This window comes from Macrobrachium nipponense, chromosome 19 (assembly GCF_015104395.2).
Source record: "Macrobrachium nipponense isolate FS-2020 chromosome 19, ASM1510439v2, whole genome shotgun sequence".
Lineage (NCBI taxonomy): Eukaryota > Metazoa > Arthropoda > Malacostraca > Decapoda > Palaemonidae > Macrobrachium > Macrobrachium nipponense.
In genome coordinates, this window is record NC_061088.1 from 21,949,213 (window position 1) to 21,971,712 (window position 22,500).

The window sequence follows — 22,500 nt, forward strand, 5'->3', positions numbered from 1 at the left end:
GGAGAGAGAGGATATACGAACCAGAGAGAGAGAGAGAGAGAGAGAGAGAGAGAGAGAGAGAAGAGAGAGAGAGAGAGAGAGAGAGAAATAATAATTATATGCATGTGGGACTAATTTATTAGTAGTTCATTTATTTTAAGATCCTTCATAAACATCTTACAAATATATGGGTCCAAATGGTACATTCCCAGACTAAGATTTAGGTTGTTTTTATTAGTGATTTGTATAATTGCCGATTCCAGTAAATTTCTTGAAACGTAATCATTAGATCTAGCAATTACAAAGGTATCACCCCAATTAATACAATGAGATTTTTCACTCAGATGGATAAACAGTGCATTTGAAGTCTGGGCTGTTCTAACTAAATACATATGCTGCTTAATACGTACACATAAATTTTTACTTGACTGACCAACGTAAACGATGGGCAATCCTTACAAGGAATTTTGTAAATGATGTTGTTATTTGTTACGGGACTATTCTTAATTAGCATATCTTTAATGGTATTGTTATAAGAGAACACTACATTAACATTAAACGATTTAAATATTGATTTTATGGTTTCAAATCCACGAAAGTAAGGTAAGCTAAGTACATTTTTAGGCATTTCTTTTTCATTAATAGCAACACTATAAAACTTTTTGTGAGCTTTTTGATAACATAAATCAATTAAATGAGGTGGGTAGCAGAAATCGTTTCCTATCTTTTTTATGTACTCTATTTCTTGGTCAAGATATTGTGGACTCGTGATATGCAAAGCGCGTAGGAATATGGAAGAAAAAATTGAGATTTTAATATTAAGATGGTGGCCAGAATAAAAATGTACATATGTTAAGTTATTTGTGGGTTTTCTATAAATACTGAATTTGCATTGGAAAGATTCTCTATGTATTAATACATCTTAGAAAGGGATGACATTGTTATTTTCAATTTCAACAGTGAATTTTATGGATGGCACTAAATTATTCAATTTAGACAGTAAAACTCATAAGGAAAACAAACCTATGCGCCCAATTGTTAGTACTGTAGGATCAGTTGCTTATAAACTATCTAAATATCTTACTAAATTGTTATCCCCGCTACTAGGAACTGTATCTAATTTGCACATCCGGAATTCTCTTGATCTTGTGGAAAAATTAAATAACATTGTACTAAACCCTAGCGATATCTTTGTCAGTTTTGATATGTTCCTTGTTTACAAAAGTCCTTACTGACTCTGTGCTAGAATATTTAAGTAATGAACTTGTACTGCATGAATTGCCTATGTCCATTAGTCACATAATTTCCTTGATTAAGTTATGTATTTGTGATTGCAGATTTATTTTTAATGGAGAGTATTACTACCAACAAATATTTGGTATGGCCATGGGTAACCCTTTATCACCTCTCCTTTCAAACTTAAACTATATATGGAATTTTTGAGAGACAACACCTCCCGCATATCACTTGTCCCCTTAAAATGGTACCGATATGTCAATGATATCTTAGTAGTCTTACCTGTTGGTATCGATGTAAATGATTTACTGTCTCAATTGAATAATTTAGTGCCATCCATAAAATTCACTGTTGAAATTGAAAATAACAATGTCATCCCTTTCCTAGATGTATTAATACATAGAGAATCTTTCCAATGCAAATTCAGTATTTATAGAAAACCCACAAATAATTTAACATATGTACATTTTTATTCTGGCCGCCATCTTAATATTAAAATTTCAATTTTTGCTTCTATGTTCCTACGCCCTTTGCGTATCACGAGTCCACAATATCTTGACCAAGAAATAGAATACATAAAAAAGGTAGGAAACGATCTCTGCTACCCACTTCATTTAATTGATTTATGTTATCAAAAAGCTCACAAAGAGTTTTATAGTGTTGCTATTAATGAAAAAGAAATGCCTAAAAATGCACTTATCTTACCTTACTTTCGTGGATTTGAAACCATGAAATCAATATTTAAATCGTTTGAATGTTAATGTAGTGTTCTCTTATAACAATACCATTAAAGATATCGCTAATTAAGAATAGTCCCGTAACAAATAACAACATCATTTACAAAATTCCTTGTAAGGATTGCCCATCGTTTTACGTTGGTCAGTCAAGTAAAAATTTATGTGTACGTATTAAGCAGCATATGTATTCAGTTAGAACAGCCCAGACTTCAAATGCACTGTTTATCCATCTGAGTGAGAAATCTCATTGTATTATTGGGTGATACCTTTGTAATTGCTAGATCTAATGATTACGTTTCAAGAAAATTACTGGAATCGGCGATTATACAAATCACTAATAAAAACAACCTAAATCTTAGTCTGGGAATGTACCATGGACCCATATATTTGTAAGATGTTTATGAAGTACCTTAAAAATAAATGAACTACTAATAAATTATTCCCACATGTTTATAGTTATTATCTCTCTCTCTCTCTCTCTCTCTCTCTCTCTCTCTCTCTCTCTCTGGTTCGATATTCTCTCTCCCTCTTTCTCTTGCTCGATATATATATTTATATTTTCTTTCGTCTTTTCATTAATAATATTTTTTTTGGGAAAATTTGTCTAAATTTCATGATAATAAAGTTGTATATGCTTCCTTGTTTTTTCAAAATGTACTGTTTTCTGGAGGAATAACCTGTTTACTGCGTGTGTATCCTCCAAGGTGGTGGCTACCCTCAGGCGTTTCCTCGTTTCTGTAGAGTGAAATCGACCTTATTGCTAATCTTGTAGTGCAGTTTTGTATATTAAACCTTCTTTTGGACTAGGTTTTCCTCTGTAAAATCAGTTTGCCTTAGTAAAGGGTCGGAACAAGACCGAAAGTACTTGGTTATCTCGCTTTTTCATTTTTTCCTTCACGACAAAAATCTTTATTTATACATAGCATCACGTTTTATATACTTCGTGATCAAGTTATTCATATATATATATACATATATATACATATATATATATCCATTATATATATATATATATATACATATATATATATATATATATATATATATATATATATATATATATATATATATATATATATATATATATATATATATATATATATATATATATATATACATATATATATAATATATATATATATATATATATATATGTATGTATGTATATATATCATATATATATATATATATATATATATATATATATATATATATATATATATATATATATATATATATATATATATATATATATATATATATATATATATATATATATATATATATATATACTATATATATATATATATATATATATATATATATATATATATATATATATATATATATATATATAGGAAGGTTGGGGCATCTGGAACGCGGTAGATTCAATATAAACAGGATGGAGAAAAGCCAGCGTAGCATTATTTATATATCCAAATTTTCGAGACTTTGGGTCTCATCTTCAGGGCTGTAATATACAAAATACACAAATCAAAACTAGACTCAGTATTTAATACTATCAAAAAATAAAAACAAAAAGGAATAATGTAAAACTAAAATATTCTAAAAAATAATTTAAACATACAATTAAAGCATTCTTCACTTTTTATTTTATTTTGAATTATGTTTAGAATATCTAAGTTTCATATTATTCCATTTATATGATACTTAATACTGAGCTTGTTTTAATTTGTGTATTTTGTTTATTTTACAGCCCTGAAGATGAGACCCAAAGTCTCGACAATTAGGATAATAAATACATTGCTACCCTGGCTTTTCTCCATCCGGTTTTAAATATATATATATATATATATATATATATATATATATAATTATATATATATATATATATATATATATATATATATATTATATATATATATATATATATATATGCTAAGAAGGACATCCAGTATTTTCATAAATGTTTGCATGTCAGTCTGTGAACATAAGGTTTCATATATGCGAAAATGCAAACATCAATAGATATGCACGTGTTCGTAAACACGCCAGCAAGATAAGACCTCCAATCGATTTTTAATCTCAAGAAGAAGAATGTCTTCATGTCAGACATGGCGGCTGTACCCTGAAGCGCATCGAATATTTTTTTTTTATCTTTTTTTGGCAGCCGGATGTGGGACAGATGCTGTTGTCTCGCATATTTTGTAAGAAATTGCCGTCCATCACACAATCCTGATGCCGTCCTCGTCCCATAGAAGTATTCCTCGGTCCTTAACGAGCCTTGTCTGACGTTCATTGGGTTTCAGACGACGCCCTACAAGATAAATCCCAGATAACCTCTTCACGCGTACCCAGGAATCGTGTCATCGACACGTTCCGCCGACATAAAGGCCGTCGTCCTCGAAAACGATTTTTTCGTGAATTGGGGAGTTGGTTTTTGTTCTTGTTTATTTTTATTTGACGAAGGATTTCTTCTAATTTTTCAGGTTTTTTTTTTTTTTTTTTTTTTTTTTTTTTTGTCCCGGGTTGTAAAACGTTCTTATTTTTATTTTTAAAAACCTTGTCTGGGACCTTTTTTTTCTTGTAACAGGATACAAAATGCATTAACTTGATACGAAAGGCTAAATAGAAAATAGAAATTCGGAATGGAAAGGAATATGAAGTTTAGGCTACTAGCCAAGCCCTGAGACCTAGGAGGTCATTCAGCGGTAAAAGGGAAATTGAACGAAAAAAGCTTTGAAAGTCGTAACAGGACGAAAACCTCGCAGTTGCACTAAGAATCAGTTGTAAGGAGGCGGGGCGTGCGGTGGGGGGGGGGGGGGGGGGGGAGAAATAAGATAAGATGGAAGAAAACGAATACGAACGGAGGTGCTATAAAGGAAATGAAAGGGTAGCAGTTATGGGCCGAAGGGATACTGCAAAGAACCTTGAGTAATGTCTACAGTTCATCGCGTGATGTACACTGACGGCACTATCTCCCGAAGGGAAACAAATTTTACTTGCAAATGAAAAATATTGACGTTGCAATTTTATTTTTTTTTAAAGAGGAAAGGTTTCAATTTCAAGACAGATCAAGGAAGAAGAAAGAAAACGGGAAACTGGGAATAGTGGTAAGTAATGAAAATCAAAGTTACATGTCATTTAAATCTGTGGTAAAGTAAGGCCCGTAGGGGGTTAGTGCCGTCAGTGTACCTTACAGGGTGCAGTGTAGGCATTACTCAAGGTTCTTTGCAACGTCCCTTCGGCCCCTAGCTGCAACCCCTTTCATTCCTTTTACTGTATCTCCATTCATATTATCTTTCTTCCATCGTGCTATCCACCCTTTCTTAACAATTATTCCATAGTGCAACTGCTTTGAGGTCTTCCTCCTGCTACACCTTTCAAACCTCCTTGTCTTTCAATTTTCTTTTCAGCGCTGAATGACCTCTAAGGTCCCAGGTCTTGGCCTGTGGTCTAAATCTTGTATTCCTGTCATTCTATTCCTATAGTAAAGTAACAGTTGCCTCACGAGGTGAAAAAGGAATTTGAGTGAAAGTGAAATAATTTGAAGGCAGCGAAAGTGAAGTCAGGTGGAAACGGGTGACATTTGGAGGAAATGTAAATAGTAGCCTCCACAGGAAATGACTTTGAAGCGACACGAAAAGCAAATATGCGAAGAAAACAAGGAAGGCGCTGTGATATATGCGTTGATTTTGTGTTAGAGGACAAGAGGGAATCTTCGGGTGATTATGTCATATAGGACGAAGATAATTCCTTTAATTGGAAGATGAATTAACTTCTTTTGAAGTGAGGAATGTGTTGTTGACCTCTAAAGCCTTACAAAGAGGAGAATGGAACGGGCTACTTGAGACAATTAAATACCACAACACAGCCTTGGTTTTTGGGTGTTTTTTTTTCTTCTTCTTCTTCTTTGTTTTCCTCGCGTTGCCGCCACCACCTGGCTGCTATGATTTTTGTTGCATATTCCCCCCGTAGGCAGGCAGTGAAGTCAGTGCACCTCATGCGGTGCACTGTAGGAATTACTTGAGGCACTCTGCAGCGTTCTTTCGACCCCTAGCTGCAACCCCTTTCATTCCTTTTACTGTACCTCCGTTCATATTATCTTTCTTCATCTTACTTTCCCACCTTCTCCCGACAATCGTTTCGTAGTGCAACTGCGATGTTTTCCTCCTGTTACACCTTTCGAACCTATTTACTGTCAATACTCGTTTCAGCAATGAATGACCTCATAGGTCCCAACGCTTGGCCTTTGGTCTCAATTCTGTATTCTGTTCTATTCTTCGTTCCACATCCCTGTTTTTTCTTCCTCTTCCTCTTCTATTCAGGGTAAAATCGCTAAAAGTAAGCTTATCTTTTATTTTTATATCCAGGCCTGGGACCGTCATGAGCAAATGAACTCAGCCTTGCAAAAAAAAAAAAAAAAAAAAAAAAAAAAAAAAAAAAAAAAAAGCGGGAGGGGCGAGGTGGGAGGGGGAGGGAGATTGGGATCTGACCCTGAAGAAAATGACAAAATCGCACTAACCAAGGTGGGATGAGGAAGCCTGTCGGGTGTTACTTAGTTGTCCAAATAAAATCTTCGAATGTTACATTCCTCCTCGCTTGCCCGTCCCTTTGGCCTCTCTATGTAGAAAAAAAACTGCTTGCATTGATTGTTAATAGTTGTTGGTATGTCATTTCATGCATAATGGGCTTGAGAATATTAAGTGGTTTATTCGGATATTATTGTATTTAAGCTCAAGTGAAAATTCAATGCATTACTACTCTACTACTATTATCCATACATTTTAATACGTTTTTTTTTTTTTTTATCAATTTACGTATTTTTAATTTTTTCATTTTTTAATAAGTGGAATCGCTTCTTTCTGTATTTACATTTACTTCCTCTTACTTCTTCCTAGTGAACACCATATTCTTTGGAAGCTTGAATTTCGAATCAATGGCCCCTGTTGGCTTGTTCCATATGAATAGGTTTCATCTACTGAATAATAATAATAATAGTAATGATTAATGTTCGACGCAGTTGTAACGCTAGTTTGGCGTACAAGTTAATTAGGCTTCCTGTAAAGAAATATAATCGTCCCTGATACTCGACGAAATTCGATGTCTTACACAATCTGCATGTTAGATTATATTATTATTTCGTATTTTGTCGTGCATGTGTAGCTGCGTGCGTGAGTGCTCCTGCACTTGTAATTATTCGTGCGTAGGACTCGAACAAGAAGGAATTTAGTCGAAACTCAACATACAAAGAAAAGAAAGAATTTTAGTCTTAAATAGTCAGTAACCTCAATCCTAAACTTCGTGTTTCTTACTTGAATTTCTAGAGAATAGAAGTTACACAAAAGAATTTATTTTATGTATTGTTTGGTATCTGGTAGTTCCGTTGAAGTTTTATTGTACTTCTTCTTCTGGTGTATTTTCTTATCTTTCTTCCTTTTCTCGTTTCTGTCAGTTTATTAGTATGAGTAGCAGAAATAGTATATACTCGTAGTACCACTATTTATTAGCCCCCTGCAGAGAGTACCGCTTACGGTTTGTCTTTCGTGGCTCACTGTACACTTAGTATGGGAATTTTTGCATCAGACCTGGTCGAACCGGGGCAAAATTTGTAACAAAATCATTCTTTCATCACTGTGTTCTGATAGGTCCCTAGTATTACCGCCCCCCCCCTCCGCCCCCCCCCCGCCCCCCGAAAAAACAAAGTCCGGGGCCCCTAGCTAAATTTTTAGGGGGCAAAACCCCCCGAAATCGCGATTTGTTTTACATTTTCGCGTTATGCTCCTATACTATGCATTTTATCGAAAACATTATTATATACAAAATTAAAGTAGATAAAATTACCTTACAAATGATATATAAAGATGTATACTTTGTGAGTTCTTTTAACATTTCTTCGGAAGAATATTTACATTGATGGCATAACTTGAGAAGTAAGCATTTTCGCATTTCAAGCTACCCAGAGAGTTTTGCAGTAAATACGGGTCTAAAGAAAAAAATAATAATTTCAGTATTGATATTAGGATTATATTCTTATCATTTAGCTTAATCGGTTTGAGATTCAGAGTAGACAGCTCAGCTTTTTTAAGGTGAAAAATTCACTTCAAAGGACACCTCTTCGTTTGGTGTGTAGGCACATCTTATATGTCTTTCTTGCTGTAGTTATTCAATATTTCTCGCGTTGAATTTTAAACCTTGTCCCAAGTCGTGAGCAGCATAATTTTCTGAGAGTGAATAAGGTATGTTATTTTCGTTAAAAATGGTAATAGTGTTTCCAGCTCAGCTATAGTAGATTCACATCAACCGTGCATTTGATGTCTAGGCCAGTCCCTTACGACGCTCCTGATTGGCTGTTAATAAGCCAATCATAGGGCTGGAAACTCTCAGTCTCTCTCGAGGGTTCACATAGGCAGGATGTATGTTCCACCTTTTCTGAGGAATACTTTTGAAAGACGTATCCCTCAGGAGAGGTGAAACATAGATCCTACCCATGTGAACTCTCGAGAAAGAGACAGTTTCCCGCCCTGTGATTGGCTTATCACCATCCAATCAGGAGTGTCGTAGGGACTGGCCTAGACATCAAATGCACGGCTGATATGAATCTACTATATAGTGTGTTTCTAACTGTTAATTGACATTATGATCCGTTTTCTGTTTGTCTTTAAAGTTTTCACTGCGAGAAACCTTGAAGAGATTCGCACGCCGGGAACATCTGCAATTTCTGTCATCTCCCGAGGCTTTATGGCATCAAGACATGCACTCTGATATTTCCCAGAATTCCGTTTCTGAAACCTCTTGTAAGACCCTACTCATTTGGTCTCTTCGAGTATTCGGGTTTTCCCCTTTCTGGAGTTTTGCCGCTGAAAAGAAACCTCGTGTTGACACGTCACGTTGCGTACGAGAATACAATTTGTTTTTCGGGGGCTGCCAATAAATGGATCTTTTCCTGGTGACCTTCTGGAAGTGTAATATCTGTCTTTTGCTTTCGTTTGTTTTGTTTATTGTTGTTGATTTGCAGCTATTGTCGGAGCGGACGACTTATGGCGTTTTTATATGTAGACTTTTGCCGTGCTGTGTTGGCTTGTCATTCTGTCAATATAACAAAAGTGAGACATTTACAAGGCGTGATCCGACCTTTTCATTAAATATTCTCTTTCAATCAAAATATTCTCATTTAATCACAATATTCTCGATGAATCAAAATATTCTCATTAAATAAGAATATTGTCATTAAATGTTCCCTTTAAAGCAGACTATTCGCATCAAATTATAATAATCTCATTAAGTCAAAATATTGCCATTAAATATTCTCATTCGATCAAAGTATCATCATTAAATATTCTCATTAAATCATAATAATCTCATTAGGTTAGATATTCTCATTAAATAAAAATATTTTCATTCTCATCGTCAACATCAGTTGTGATCAGAAATACAATGTTTAGTCTCGTATGTTGAAAAAAAAAATGAAGTACTAAGATGCTGAGGTCTGATTCGTATGTGAATGAGGTAACATCCGAACATCCAAAAAAAATGACTTAAAATTATAAATTTTGACAAGATAAGATAACGGGTGCATTAGGGCGTGAAAGGCAATATCCCCTTAAGGATGTTAATGTGATTTGATCTACGAAAAATTTGTGTAGTAGAGTTTCATGCCTCATTGTTTTATAAATATAAGATCCAGTGAGATATTGGACGACAGTGTTAATACCAGTATCTAGATCGTACTGTAGCTCCTCAGTTGCGTGATCGCTATGGTCTTGACCTGCCACCTCGGTGGCCGCGAGTTCGATTCTCGGGCATTCCATTGAGGGGTCAGAGATGTGTATTTCTGGTGATAGAAGTTCACTCTCGACGTGGTTCGGAAGTCGCGTAAAGCCGTTGGTCCCGTTGCTGAAGAACCACTGGTTCCCTGCAACGGTAAAAACACCACACAAACAAAGTATCGAAACTGTGCCTGATATTAAAAAAAATAGATAAATAAATAAAAAGTCTAAAAAATGGGGCGAACCCCCTTAGGAACCAATAACCCCTTTTTAACACGGAGAAAATGAACGTAAGGTTATATGTCTCGCATAATGACAAAATGAGAGATACATGGAGACATATGGGGGTAATTTGATGCTTAGAGTACCCATCACAATTCCTGTACGTCGGGCAGTCAGGCATTTTCGCGTTCCTCGCGTGCGTAGAACGACACTTAAGGTCGTCGTGTGCCCACTGGAAAATGATTGGAAGAACGAGCGAGTAATTTGTTCCCGCGAGATCAATGACTATCAAGGACTATAAGTGTGTGGGGCGGTGTCCCCTTCCTTACGCCCTTCCCAAATGGGTCCGTCTATGGGTAGGGTCAGCGTTGGAAGGTCATTTTTACATTAGGGTTATCATGTGATAGCTCTTGGCCCACCGCCTTTCAGGACAAAGGGGCTATTTATTCATTACTGGTGACTCACGTCTCGTGACCTTGGGTCAGTGTTGCTCTATCAAACGAGTAAAAAATTGCGCCGAAGAAACTTCGGCGCAATCGAGTTTTCTATACAATGTATAATGCTGTATCATACTCTCATCCACGGCCCATGAACTTTCATCCACGTCCCCATAGGGGCATGTGTTGTTGGCAATTTAGCGATGCCAGACGCATGATCCTGACTAAGTTTTGCCTTTAAAGTAAAAACCACTGAGGCTAGAGGGCTGCAATTTGGTATGTGTGATGATTGGAGGGTGAACGTTCCAATTTGCAGCCCTCTAGCCTCAGTAGTTTTTAAAATCTGAGGGCGGACGGACAGACAAAAAGCCCTCTCAATGGTTTTGTTTTACGGGAAGCTCGAAATGAGGATGATCGATTATTCGGTCGTTCAGAAGCAGGTTGAATGGGGTTACGTAACGACTCAAAATATGACGAATGACGGGAATGAGTGTAATGAAAGCTTGCGTATTATGTTACCACATTTAGATTTTTTGGGTAATACTGGTCCCCCGTTAAGTCCTCATTTGTTCGATGTGACGTCGGAAGCGGGGAAAGCCAGTATTTTTCCCGCTGTATCTCCGCTTCTGACGTCACACCGAGCAAAGTTCGTCGGGCAAAATCTCCATCCACGGAGAAAAATATTTCACGCAACTCTCTAAGAATGAATCTATGATCCTTTTAATTGCTTTTATCCGGAAGTCAACATTTCACCCGTGTGTATGAGCTCCTCAGTGGCGTGGTCGGTATGGTGTTGGCGTGCCACCTCGATGGGCGCGAGTTCAATTCTCGGGCATTCACTGAGGGGTCAGAAATGTGTATTTCTGGTAATAGAAGTTCACTCTCGACGTGGTTCGGAATTCACGTAAAGCCGTTGGTCGCGTTACTGAATAATCACTGGTTCCATGCAATGTCAAAACACCATACAAACAAAATCCCGTGTGTATGTAATTATTAAAAGTATAGAAAATCTACGTAAAACTTTATTGATTTCATTCGAGGTCCTTTTAACTTTTTTTCAGTATAATCCAACATTCTGGGTGATGCTATTCAGAAAAGGGAGACCGTAATGAGGATTTGATTTGATTGATTCATGACCACCAAACCTGGCGTCACTATAGCGAGGAACATAATGGATTTCGAACTACCAAGTGGTAGATTAGATTTTTTTTAACTTTCCCATTGTCTTAGGAATTCCCAAATCAACCTTCTGCAGGATGCTGTAGAGAAATGGGGTATTGGTGAGACAATTCCACAGTTATGTACGGGTACATGTATTTAAAAAATAAATCTCGACAGAGAGCTTTCGGGAATCTAATTGATTCCCATTTTCAGTTTATTTAAAAGGGGAATCGAACAGATTCCCGAAAGCTCTCTGTCGAGATTTATTTTTAAATAAATATATTTAGCCGTACATATAGATTTGTTTCTCCATTTCAAGACTCAAGCAACTCTGAGTAATTTTTAAATGGGGTATTGTGAGAAATTAGGACCAAAGTATCATTTTCCATTGCCATGAATGAAATATGTCTATGATTTCGTCGACAGTTTGAGATTATAATGTACAATTTGTCTTCTTTTTTCTTCCGCAGTCCAAAATTTGTCTTGTTTTTTTCTTCCGCAGTTCAAAATCGAAAATTATAATGCAAAATTGTCCTTTTTTCTTCCACAGTCCAAAATCGACCTGATACACGATGCCGTCGAGAAAGGAAACCTGCGGGACCTGAAGGCCTTGTTAGACAGAAGGAAGTTGGCCAGATCTAAGGATGCACAGGTGAGGATGGTAGTTTTCTTCTTTCCCATATTATCATTATTATTATTATATACGAACTTGACGGCACGCGCTGCCTGTCATGTCTCCCCTACCTTCCACGCCCCCACCCGGGCCCGGACTAACAGGTTTGCAGGAGGGAGGTGGATGTATCATGTCTCCCCCACCCTCTGATCCCCTACGCACCCCGCGCTTCCCGTGGCGGACAAACAGGTTTTCAGGAGGGAGGTGGCTGTGTCATGTCCCCCATACCGTCCCGATCCCGTAAAAACCCCGCCCCACTGGGAGCAGACAAACAGAACATCCACTCGCATTTTATTATTATTATTATTATTATTATTATTATTATTATTATTATTATTATTATTATTGCTCTGATCGCAGTTATGGCTTCTCCTTCCATCCCCAACCCTGCATTGCAGTCATGTTTTTTGAGATCCGGAACTTTTTTTGTTTTGGTTTCCTCTCTCTCTCTCTCTCTCTCTCTCTCTCTCTCTCTCTCTCTCTCTCTCTCTCTCTCTCTCTCTGTGAAAATAAGAGATTTTGCGAAACGTTTCCTATACCTGTAAGTTTTGCGAACAACTAAGGCTTTATGTTTTTTGTTTTTTTCCTTATTTACTGATTCATAAATAGAGTGAGAGTTTATGTGAAGGGCTTTTCTTAATCTGGCATTTTTATCAATTTACCTATTTGTCGGTGTATTTTTTTAAAGAAGTGGGATATCTTTCTATATTTCCCTTATCTCTTACTCCTTCCTAACGAACACCATATTCTTTGGAAGCTTGAGTTTCAAGTCGGTGGCCCCTGTGGTGGGTGGGTTTGTCTCATATGGATAGGTTTCGTCTTCTGAAAAATGGTAAATAATGGTAATAATGAAATCAGATTTTCTGAAAATTTGCATAAATGGGTTTTGATTATCTTGATAAAACATATGTTTTAATCTGTTTAATATGTCTCTGTTGCTTCAGTTATCTGAATTGTTTGTCTTATATCTTATTTTTAAGATAATGTTTATGTTTTAGTTGTCCCTTCAGCTGTGAGTACAAAAGCTCTATTATTATTATTATTATTAGAAGGTTGAGGACGACTTACCTTGCTTTAGTTCTTGGTATGTGACATGAATTCCTTATATACTTCTCCATTATTCATTCTGTAAATAAAGTAGCAGGTAGTGCTACTTTATTTCTTCACGAAGTAGTACTTAATCATGATTATACTGTTCCCGTAGGGGACCGTGCCGCCAGTGCATCCTCAAGTGGCTACACTGTTAGGCATTACTTAGTCTTTGCAGCGTTCCTTCGGCCCCTAGCTGTAACCCCTTTAATTCCATTTATTTTACCTCCGTTTATATTTACCATTACATTTACTTTACCTCCGTTCATATTTTCTTCTTTCCACCCTCTCCTAACAATTGTGCAACGGCCAGGTTTTCCTCCTGTTGCATCTTCAAAGCCGTCTTACTGTCAATTTCCCTTCCAGCTCTGAATGACCTCACAGCCCCAGCGCTTAGCCTTTGCCCTAATTTCTAGGTTCTGTTCTGTTCTCTTCACATACACCCAGGTCATTCTACTACTTCCTTCATGAAGAAGTACTTCATCATAATTATACTGTGGCCCTGTAAAGGGACCAGATATCCTCTCATTATTCGTAAGGGCTGCCAGTCCTTGTGTGCGCTCAAGCACGAAAGGAATTCTTATTATACGCTTAGTGCAGAGGTTGGAATGCAGATTCAGCATGCGATCATAAACCACAATCCTTCTTCGTTTCTTTCCCAAGCGTTCATTATTTCTTCCTTCTGTGGTTTCCAAGCGCAATAAACTGCCTGAAGGCATAAATTGCTCGTAGTGGTGGGTCCCAACGATGCCCGAGAACCAGTGGATAAGTTCCATGACGTCGTCACCTCGAATTGTTTCATCAATTAGCCTTTGGTTGTTAATTGTCGATTTATTTATTTTTTGTTTGGCAACCTTCATTTCTTTCTTTGTGTCAGTGTGTATTTTTATTTTTACATTTCATTCAAGTTTCTTTGATACTCGCATACATATCATTGTTTAATTTGTTGCGTCCCATAAATAGTTTCTGTCGCTTAATGTTTATCACTATATTTATTGCTGTTGCTGATGCTTCATTTACTGATATGATGATAATAATAATAATAATAATATTAATAATATATTATTAATATTATTTTTGGGGGTTTATCACAGTCCTCCAACTCGACTGGGCATCCTGGCTCCTTAGGAGTCCACCACTTTTCTTACTGTGTGCGCTGTTTCCAGGAGCACACTCTTTTGCATGAGTCCTGGAGCTACTTCAGCCTCTAGTTTTTCCAGATTCCTTTTCAGGGATCTTGGAATCGTGCCTAGTGCTCCTATGATTATGGGTACAATTTCCACTGGCATATCCCATATTCTTCTTCTTCTTCTTCTCCTTCTTCTTCTTCTTCTCCTTCTTCTTCTTCTTCTTCTTCTTCTTCTTCTTCTTCTTATTATTATTATTATTATTATTATTATTTATTATTATATTATTATTGGAAAAGTAAATCCACAGTAGTATGTCTATTTGATTTTGTTATTTAAAATATATTTTAAATAACAAATTCAAATAGACATACTACTGTGGATTTACTTTTCCATTTTATTGACTCATGTGACTATGAGTTTTCTTTGGCGTAATATCATTATTAATGATGGATGCAATCCACCGTTAGTTTCCTAGGTATATGACGATTATTTTCTACAGACCTTCCGGAAGCCTGTTTACTTCTCATATAACAGAACACGAGGGCTGAACAGGTCTCAAAAAACTCTCGGTATAGATCCTATTTCTCCTCGTGAGAAGTTGAAAGATTATTAACACTGAATATATTAAAAAGCCTAAAACAGAGTGATAGCCATTTATCTTATGCCTATCCAACAACCAGCATTAATTTCTCATGACGATCTTCCCCGCAGGCGGGTAGTGCCGTCAGTGCACCTCATGCGTTACACTGTAGGCATTACTTAAGGGGCTTTGCAGCGTCCCTTCGGCCCCTACCTGCAACCCCTTTCATTCCTCTTACTGTGCCTCCGTTCGTATTCTCTTTCTCCCAACATATACTTACCTCAACCTTCTCCTAAAATTTAATTCATAGTGCAACTGCTTTGAGGTTTTCCTCCCGTCACCCCTTTCTGACCTTTTTTTTTTTTTACTGTCAGCTTCCGTCTCAGCAGTGAATGACCCCATTGGTTCCAGCGCTTGGCCCTTGGCCTAAATTTTATATTCTATTCTATTTTCATGAGGACCTTAGTTGTTCCTTCTGGTTTTCGTCCAACAGATGAAAAATCTGATAGCTCATATTTATTTTTTGTATTGTTCATGTTTTCATTGTTCATATTTTTCATTGCTCATATTTTTTATTGCTATATTTTTTCATTGTTCATATATTTAGTTTTTTATATTTCTTTATTCATGGTTTTTGTTCATATTTTTTCATTCATATTTATTTATAGTTTATATTTTTGGATTGTTCTTATTTTTCATTGACTATTTTACATTGTTCATATTTTTTTATTTTGCTGATTTTTATCTTGTTCTTATTTTTTAGTTTTCATATTTTTTATTCATATATTCTATTTTTCATATTCTTCGTTATTCATATTTATTGATTGTTCGTACTTTTCATTGTTCATATACTTCTTACTGTTCATATTTTTTATTGTTCATATTGGTGATTGTTCATATTTTTATTGTTCATTTTTGTGATTGTTCATATTTTTCATTGTTCATATATTTCTTGCTGTTCATATTTTTCATTGATCATAGTTTTCATTGTTCATATTTTTGTTGGTTCATATCCTTTATTGATATTTTTAATTTTCAGATATTTTTATTGTTCATACTTTGTTGGAGGGTTCATTCTTTTTCATTGCTTCATCATTTTTGTTATTTGTTCGATTATTTGATTTTGATGGTTCATATTTTTCATGCGTTCGTAATTTTTATTTGTTCATTTTTTATTTTTCCATTGTTCATATATTCTTATGGTTCATATTTGTTGATGTGTATCATAACATACTTTCTTGTTCATATTTGTTGATGGTTCATATTTTTCATTGTACATAATTTTTATTTGTTCATATTTTTTTGATGGTTCATATTTTTCATTGTTCGTAATTTTTATTTGTTCATATTTTTCCATTGTTCATATTTTGTTATAGTTCATATTTGTCCATTTTTTATCCTCCAACAGGGCGTGGGCCTCCTTCACAAGGCAGTTGTTCACGATCACCGCGGAATAGTAGACTACCTCATTTCCGATTACCCGGAGACGCTCGACGTCACAGATCACGTAAGTAATACACATCAGTTGCGTTGTTTATGTCGGCTTTTTTTTTTTTTTTTTTTTTTTTTTTTTTTTTTTTTTTGACAGGTCTAGCTGCCGAATTTTGTTTCTTATGTACCCTGAAGGAAACGACGCTGACGAGCCTAGTATCGTATCTCTCTCTCTCTCTCTCTCTCTCTCTCTCTCTCTCTCTCTCTCTCTCTCTCTCTCTCTGAGCATGAGACGATCTTGGTGTTTAAATAATATGGATCTTTCCTAGATAGAGACACCTAGTGGTTTTAAGCCGGTATGTATCCACCTTTGCAAAGGCGTGTTTAGTACAAACCCGTTGGGGGATGACCGTCAAAATATAAACAAAAGACTTAATATCATAAAAATAATGGCCCCCAAGAAATATTAGTCCTAGATAATGACCCCCTGAAAACCCTTGGGAGTTGGGTTTGATTTTCAAATAGCATTTATTTTGCGGTACGGAATGAGGTGACCAGTTGCAAGTAAGTTATTGTATATCTGCCTTTATATATATTGGTCTTGAAGATCTGGGTCTTTGGAAATATTTGGTACTGGATTTTTTTTTTTTTTTTAAACGTTGGCGGCTGTTAAGATTTTGCAAATTGTCTTGCATTTTGAGGCTCCCCATTACCTGTGCTGATGAGGTGACAGTCTGTGGGTCTTAATACTTTTAATCCTTATTTTTGTCTATATCTATATTTTTTTCGATAAGTGGGATCCCTCCTTTCTATATTTCAGTTTACTTCCTCTTAATTCTTCCTAATGAATAGCATATTCTTTGGAAGCTTGAATTTCAAGGCAATGGTCCCTGTGGTGGCCTTGTCCCATATAGATAGGTTTAATCTTCTGAATTTAATAGTAATAATAATTTTGTATTTGGAAAAATACAGAATCATATACATTTTTGTGGCTTTTAATCCATTAATAATGATAATAATTAATAACAATAACTGTCGCTTCTGAAGCCACAACCTGTCAATGGAAACGTGATTTTTTTGTTTATTTGTTTATTTATTTATTTGCAGTAAATACGCTGATGTTGCCCTTCCTTTGGTAAAATCATGATGTTACCTTTTTAGGGGAATAGTGCCGAGGTGCACTGTAGGCATTACTTAAGGGTCTTTTCAGCTTCCCTGCGTTCCCTAGCTGCAACTTCTTTCTTTCCTTTTACTGAACCTCCGTTCATATTCTCTCTTCCATCTGACTTTCCACCTTCTCCTTACAATTGTTTCACTGTGCAAATGCGAAGTTTGCCTCCTGTTACACCTTTTAAACCCTCTTACCTTTGGCCTAAATTCTATAATCTATTATATTCCAAGTTACTTTATTTCCGGTCTGGCTTCCTTTCTTCAATCTTGCTTTCCAGCCTCTCTAACTCCCCCTTTTCACTGCCCTAACCGCTAAATAGCTAAAGTGTTTTGCTCAGCATAGACATTAATATTCCTTTGAAATTGTAATAGCCACAGTGCCCTTTTAACTTCTCAAATTCTTCTCACTTTTGGATACGTGTGTCACTCACTACAAAGCCTTAGACCCAAATGCAAGAAATATGAAGTAATTCTGACGTTCGTAGCAGGATTCAAACCTGCATCCCGAGTATTCAGAACGAGGTCTCTTTGCCGGCCTGACCACGTTCTGATTACTCGGGATGCAGGTTTGAATCCTGCTACGAACGTCAGAATTACTCCATATTTCTTACATTTGGATCTAAGACTTTGTAGTGACAAGCACATCCAAAAAGTAATAAGAATTCTAGAATTTAAGAGGGCATTGTGGCTATTACAGTTACATACGTAACTGGTAAAAAGTGACCAGTAGACTCTATCCCATTTAAATATTTATTTTTTGATATATTTCTTTTTGATATTTGAAGGCGCTTCTAATTCGTATCTCCGCTTTCCGTTCTGAATAATGGGTTAGCATATTTTCTATGGTAATCCGTCTACAGATTTCTATAAGGTATTCGCATTCTTTCCCCATCGGCTTCCAGCTCACTACGGGCTGCTCTATGAGCAAGAGCCTGTGCTGGCATCAGGCCAGCTTAATCGAAAACAACATCCCAGCTGTGTGCTTGTTTGTGTGTGTGCGCGCGCGCGCGTTATGCACAGACTTGGTGAAAATTGTCAAGGTCTTGTAGGCGATATACTTAAAGTAACATAATATGGAGCTTGCTAACTACAAAGAGAAAATGACAATGAATTCAGCAAAGATTTGTAAACTATTTTTTTTTACTTGACCATATAATGAAAATATATAACAATAGTGCTAATTTTTCCAAATAGCTGATAGTAATTTTTGCCGTCTGTTGAAAAACACTGAGAAGTAGCATCATAGCATTTGGTCATGCAGAATTTAAATGTCACAAACTCACAATTCTAGTTCACCTTTTTATTTTCCTTTTTAAATGGGCCATTTGCCACTCATGTCATTCAGAGCTGTTGTTCTGATGGAAGAAAAAAACTCGAAATGGAGATCAAGAACATTTCCAGTGATTGTGTGTGGTGTATTTTTTTATTGATTTAGGGTTGCTAAAACTGGCGTCACAACTTTCTCTGATCGTAATCATGATCATTGCTTAGGTGGTTTGGTTATGCTGTGACGGTTTTATATGGTCACTTCTTTAGTTTTCTAATCAACTCTTAATTTTTATCTCTCTCTCTCTCTCTCTCTCTCTCTCTCTCTCTCTCTCTCTCTCTCTCTCTCTCTCTCTCGTAGCGTGCATCTTCATTTCACTGTCGTTAGTTCAAGGATGGGAATACCTCGTTCAAGGTGGATCATGAGTATTGTTTCTTCTTGTATGACCAATTTACTGCCTAGTATGTGTTTCTTGCGTGGTGCTCAGGACATAAAGGCCATGTCCAAAATATTTGTCTTCTCGGGAAGTAAATGACCCCCGCGTGCCATAGTGGAACCTGCCTCGTCTCATTTTCTCCACCACCTCCCAGAAGGTGGAGGAATATAGGACAAAACCGTCAAGAATTTAGTGGAAGGTCTCGAAGAATGTATTTCGTGTGATTTGACTTGTCTGTGTAATAATAATTTTGTTTGTTTTGTTAGCTTTTTAAATATCTTTTTATTAACTGCGTTGTCCAACACTGGTATTACGCTAACAAAGTTGCATATTTTAATCGTGCGTGTAAATGCCAATGGTAGACAGAAATGTGATTTCCTACATTATGTAAATTGTTAGGGTACTGAATGAACATAACTATCCTTAAGTCTGTATACTAATCATTTTTATCGGTGGTTTCATCGAGCAAAAATACTATTGAGTCACTTGCACCAAAAGAAGTGTAGCTAAATACTGTATAATTCAATTGTATAAACTTTAGTTTAAATACGTTAAGTAACTGCTTATACAAAGTCCAGACGTGTTTCTCATATAGAGACACTAGAATTGACAAAGCGGGCGAGAGACTGATGGTCTGACTCTCCCCGCAGAATTTGTTGCCGGCGAGGAGGTACCATATCCTGGAAACGGTACTGGAGGCCCCAGAAGATCAGTCCCCCGACCACCGCCTGCCACCCACTCAGGTCCCTCCGTCTTCACCCGCAGTATTCGCAGGCTTACCACCCAAGGTGAATAAATTTTGGGAGGAAAGAAGACCAAAGAGCAGCGCTGATGCTGTTGAATTTAAGCCCATGAAAGGTGCCGTCCGCAGTAACTTTGGTAATTCTAGGGTAGAAGGATTATTGGAGATGACGAGGCTCAATTTGATGGAGGGACTAGAACTGGAGGTGGCAGATTGGTCAGAAGACGATTCACTGAGATGTTATGGTGATGAATCTTCAGCAGAAGGACTCCAACAGGCGGGAGAGGAAGACAGAGAAGTATTCCCGCCAGAACTTTCCAGTACAATAACCAAGCTTTTATCAAGAGGCAAAAGTGGCCGCCTTCCTCGTCTCGACACTCCAAAATCTCCAGAGAGTGTTGGTGGGAAGTCAGTTACACGACTGATAGACCATGGGCAATGTGTTGGTCCTGGTGCTGTGCATCCTGGTCTACTGAGCAAGAGCAACCTTGCCTGTGAGAACCATTTGCAAAGGCTGAAACGAATCCGTCGTCGCCGTCCAATTGAAAATGATGAAAAGCAAATTGTGCCTTCCATGCGACGGAAACCTCTGAAAAGGCCCCCTCGCCTTCCTGACATTCCGAGAAAACCTCAGGAAGTGAAGCAATATTCAACTAAGTCAAGGAAGACAGAGAAGCAAGATTCTGCCAAGACAAGGCCCCTTACTCCTACCCCCTCAAGGGCAGCTTCAGCTGCGAGGATACGATGGCATAAATTGAGTCCTCAGCATTCAGATACTATTAAGAACCATGTCATCGTTGAACGCCTATGTAACATGTTGAAGAATCTCAGTGACAGTGATTCTGAAAATGAGTCTGTGGATGTCAGCTCTGTAACTGAGCCCAGCACTCGTGACAGTGTTGAAAGTAACTCGGGTGACTTGTCATCGAGAAGGTCCCCTCTGAATCCAGTGAGAAACACTGTTTTCGATCATACATCTTCAGAAAAGTATCTGGAAATTGATTCTGGCGTAGGAAGTCCGGGTAATGAAGAGAATATGTATATTCAAGAATTAGATGAACTGAATTTGAGTACTTTATTTTCAGAAAAAGATCTGAATAGCAATGAGGAGAAAGACTCGTCGATGACTGAAGTCTCAGAAACTCCTGAATTACGTAATAGAGATGGTATGAGGAACAAATCTCAGAAAGTTAGTTTCAGTGAAGATGTAGGTATTAAAAACCCTCAAAGAAATCCGGTAAGCGATAACAGGCCAACTCGCTTATACCGCAGTAATTCAGATGGCCAGAATGACTATAGAGACCTGCAACTAAAACAAAGGTCTTTGAGATTAAATTCACACAAAAGCAGAATACCTGTTCTTCAGAGGCCTAGAAGTGAAGGAAACCTCTTCAGTCCTGTACCTCAATCTAAATACAAAAATTCAGCAATTTCTAATAAGATGTTTGAAGATTTTGAAGGTAGTGGAACTTCTTCCACACCTGCAGGAACCCCTGATGTTTCTGACCTTAACATATCATTGCACAAATACGCTGAGGCTGCGCCCTCTGTACAAAAGTATATTCGTTGGTTAAGTAATCGCGTGATTGGCGAGACCTTTGCTGACCTCAAGACTGTGTACGCAGCTGCCATAAAGAAGCACAATTCGACAAAGGAAATATGGGACGTTGTTTATGAACATGACATAGACTACTGGGCTAGGGTCATTGTGGAACGAGTTTACAGGAGAGTGATGAGATCCATCATGGCTTTCGACCAAGAAGGTACATTAAGTTTTAGGTGAAAGTATTAGAAGCTGCTAAGTAAATGGTAAATACTTCAATGTTTTTTCAGAAAATTTCATTGAGCAAAATTTTGTGGTTAAAGTTGGCAACAAATTGAAGGCGGTTTTTAATTTTCAGTGTTAGCATACTTTTATAAGTCTGGCACTGTTAAACTGCCGATATCAGGTTTTAAAGGTTATATTTTTGCATGTTTGTATGTGAAATATGTTAAGTGCATACCCTCATGTGCCTTATATTCGTGCTTAGAATATTTCAGGGAACATTAATGCACACTTACAAGAAACTCTCACAAAGTGAATTCGCATTGACACAGTATTACATGTCCAACGTGTTGATCGTAGATTGACTACTGAATAATGTTACAGTATAAAGATTTTTGTAGTCTATACTGTAATAAATGGCGCTGTGTAATGAAGTTATCTGTGATGTACATTTGCTCATCCGTTGTTCAATTTTCACTCGGGTTATAATACTTCTGAAATAGCTGTACATTTTTCAAAACTGTTTTAACATTGACTATATAGGTACACTGTATCTGTGAAGTAACACTTGATTTGTAGCTACAATGTATCTGTGAACAGAAGATTTCAAGAGATTATAGCTCATTGGATGGCCGCTGTGATTCTATGCATTTAGCGAATGTGACCAGCAGGACTCACTGTGTGTATATATAATATATATATATATATATATATA

The 22,500-nt window shown here is 36.7% G+C and overlaps 1 protein-coding gene across 12 annotated transcripts in view; it reads left to right on the top strand.

Annotated features, from left to right (window-relative positions):
• The window catches only part of LOC135214834 (uncharacterized), a 189,618-nt gene that overhangs the window by 44,936 nt on the left and 122,182 nt on the right, over positions 1-22,500 (top strand). For all 12 annotated transcript variants that reach the window (XM_064249308.1, XM_064249268.1, XM_064249243.1 and 9 more), the window contains 2 exons: positions 12,053-12,154; positions 16,383-16,481. In XM_064249308.1, the coding sequence (XP_064105378.1) occupies positions 12,053-12,154; positions 16,383-16,481 (201 nt within the window). The remainder of the gene's footprint in view (positions 1-12,052; positions 12,155-16,382; positions 16,482-22,500) is intronic.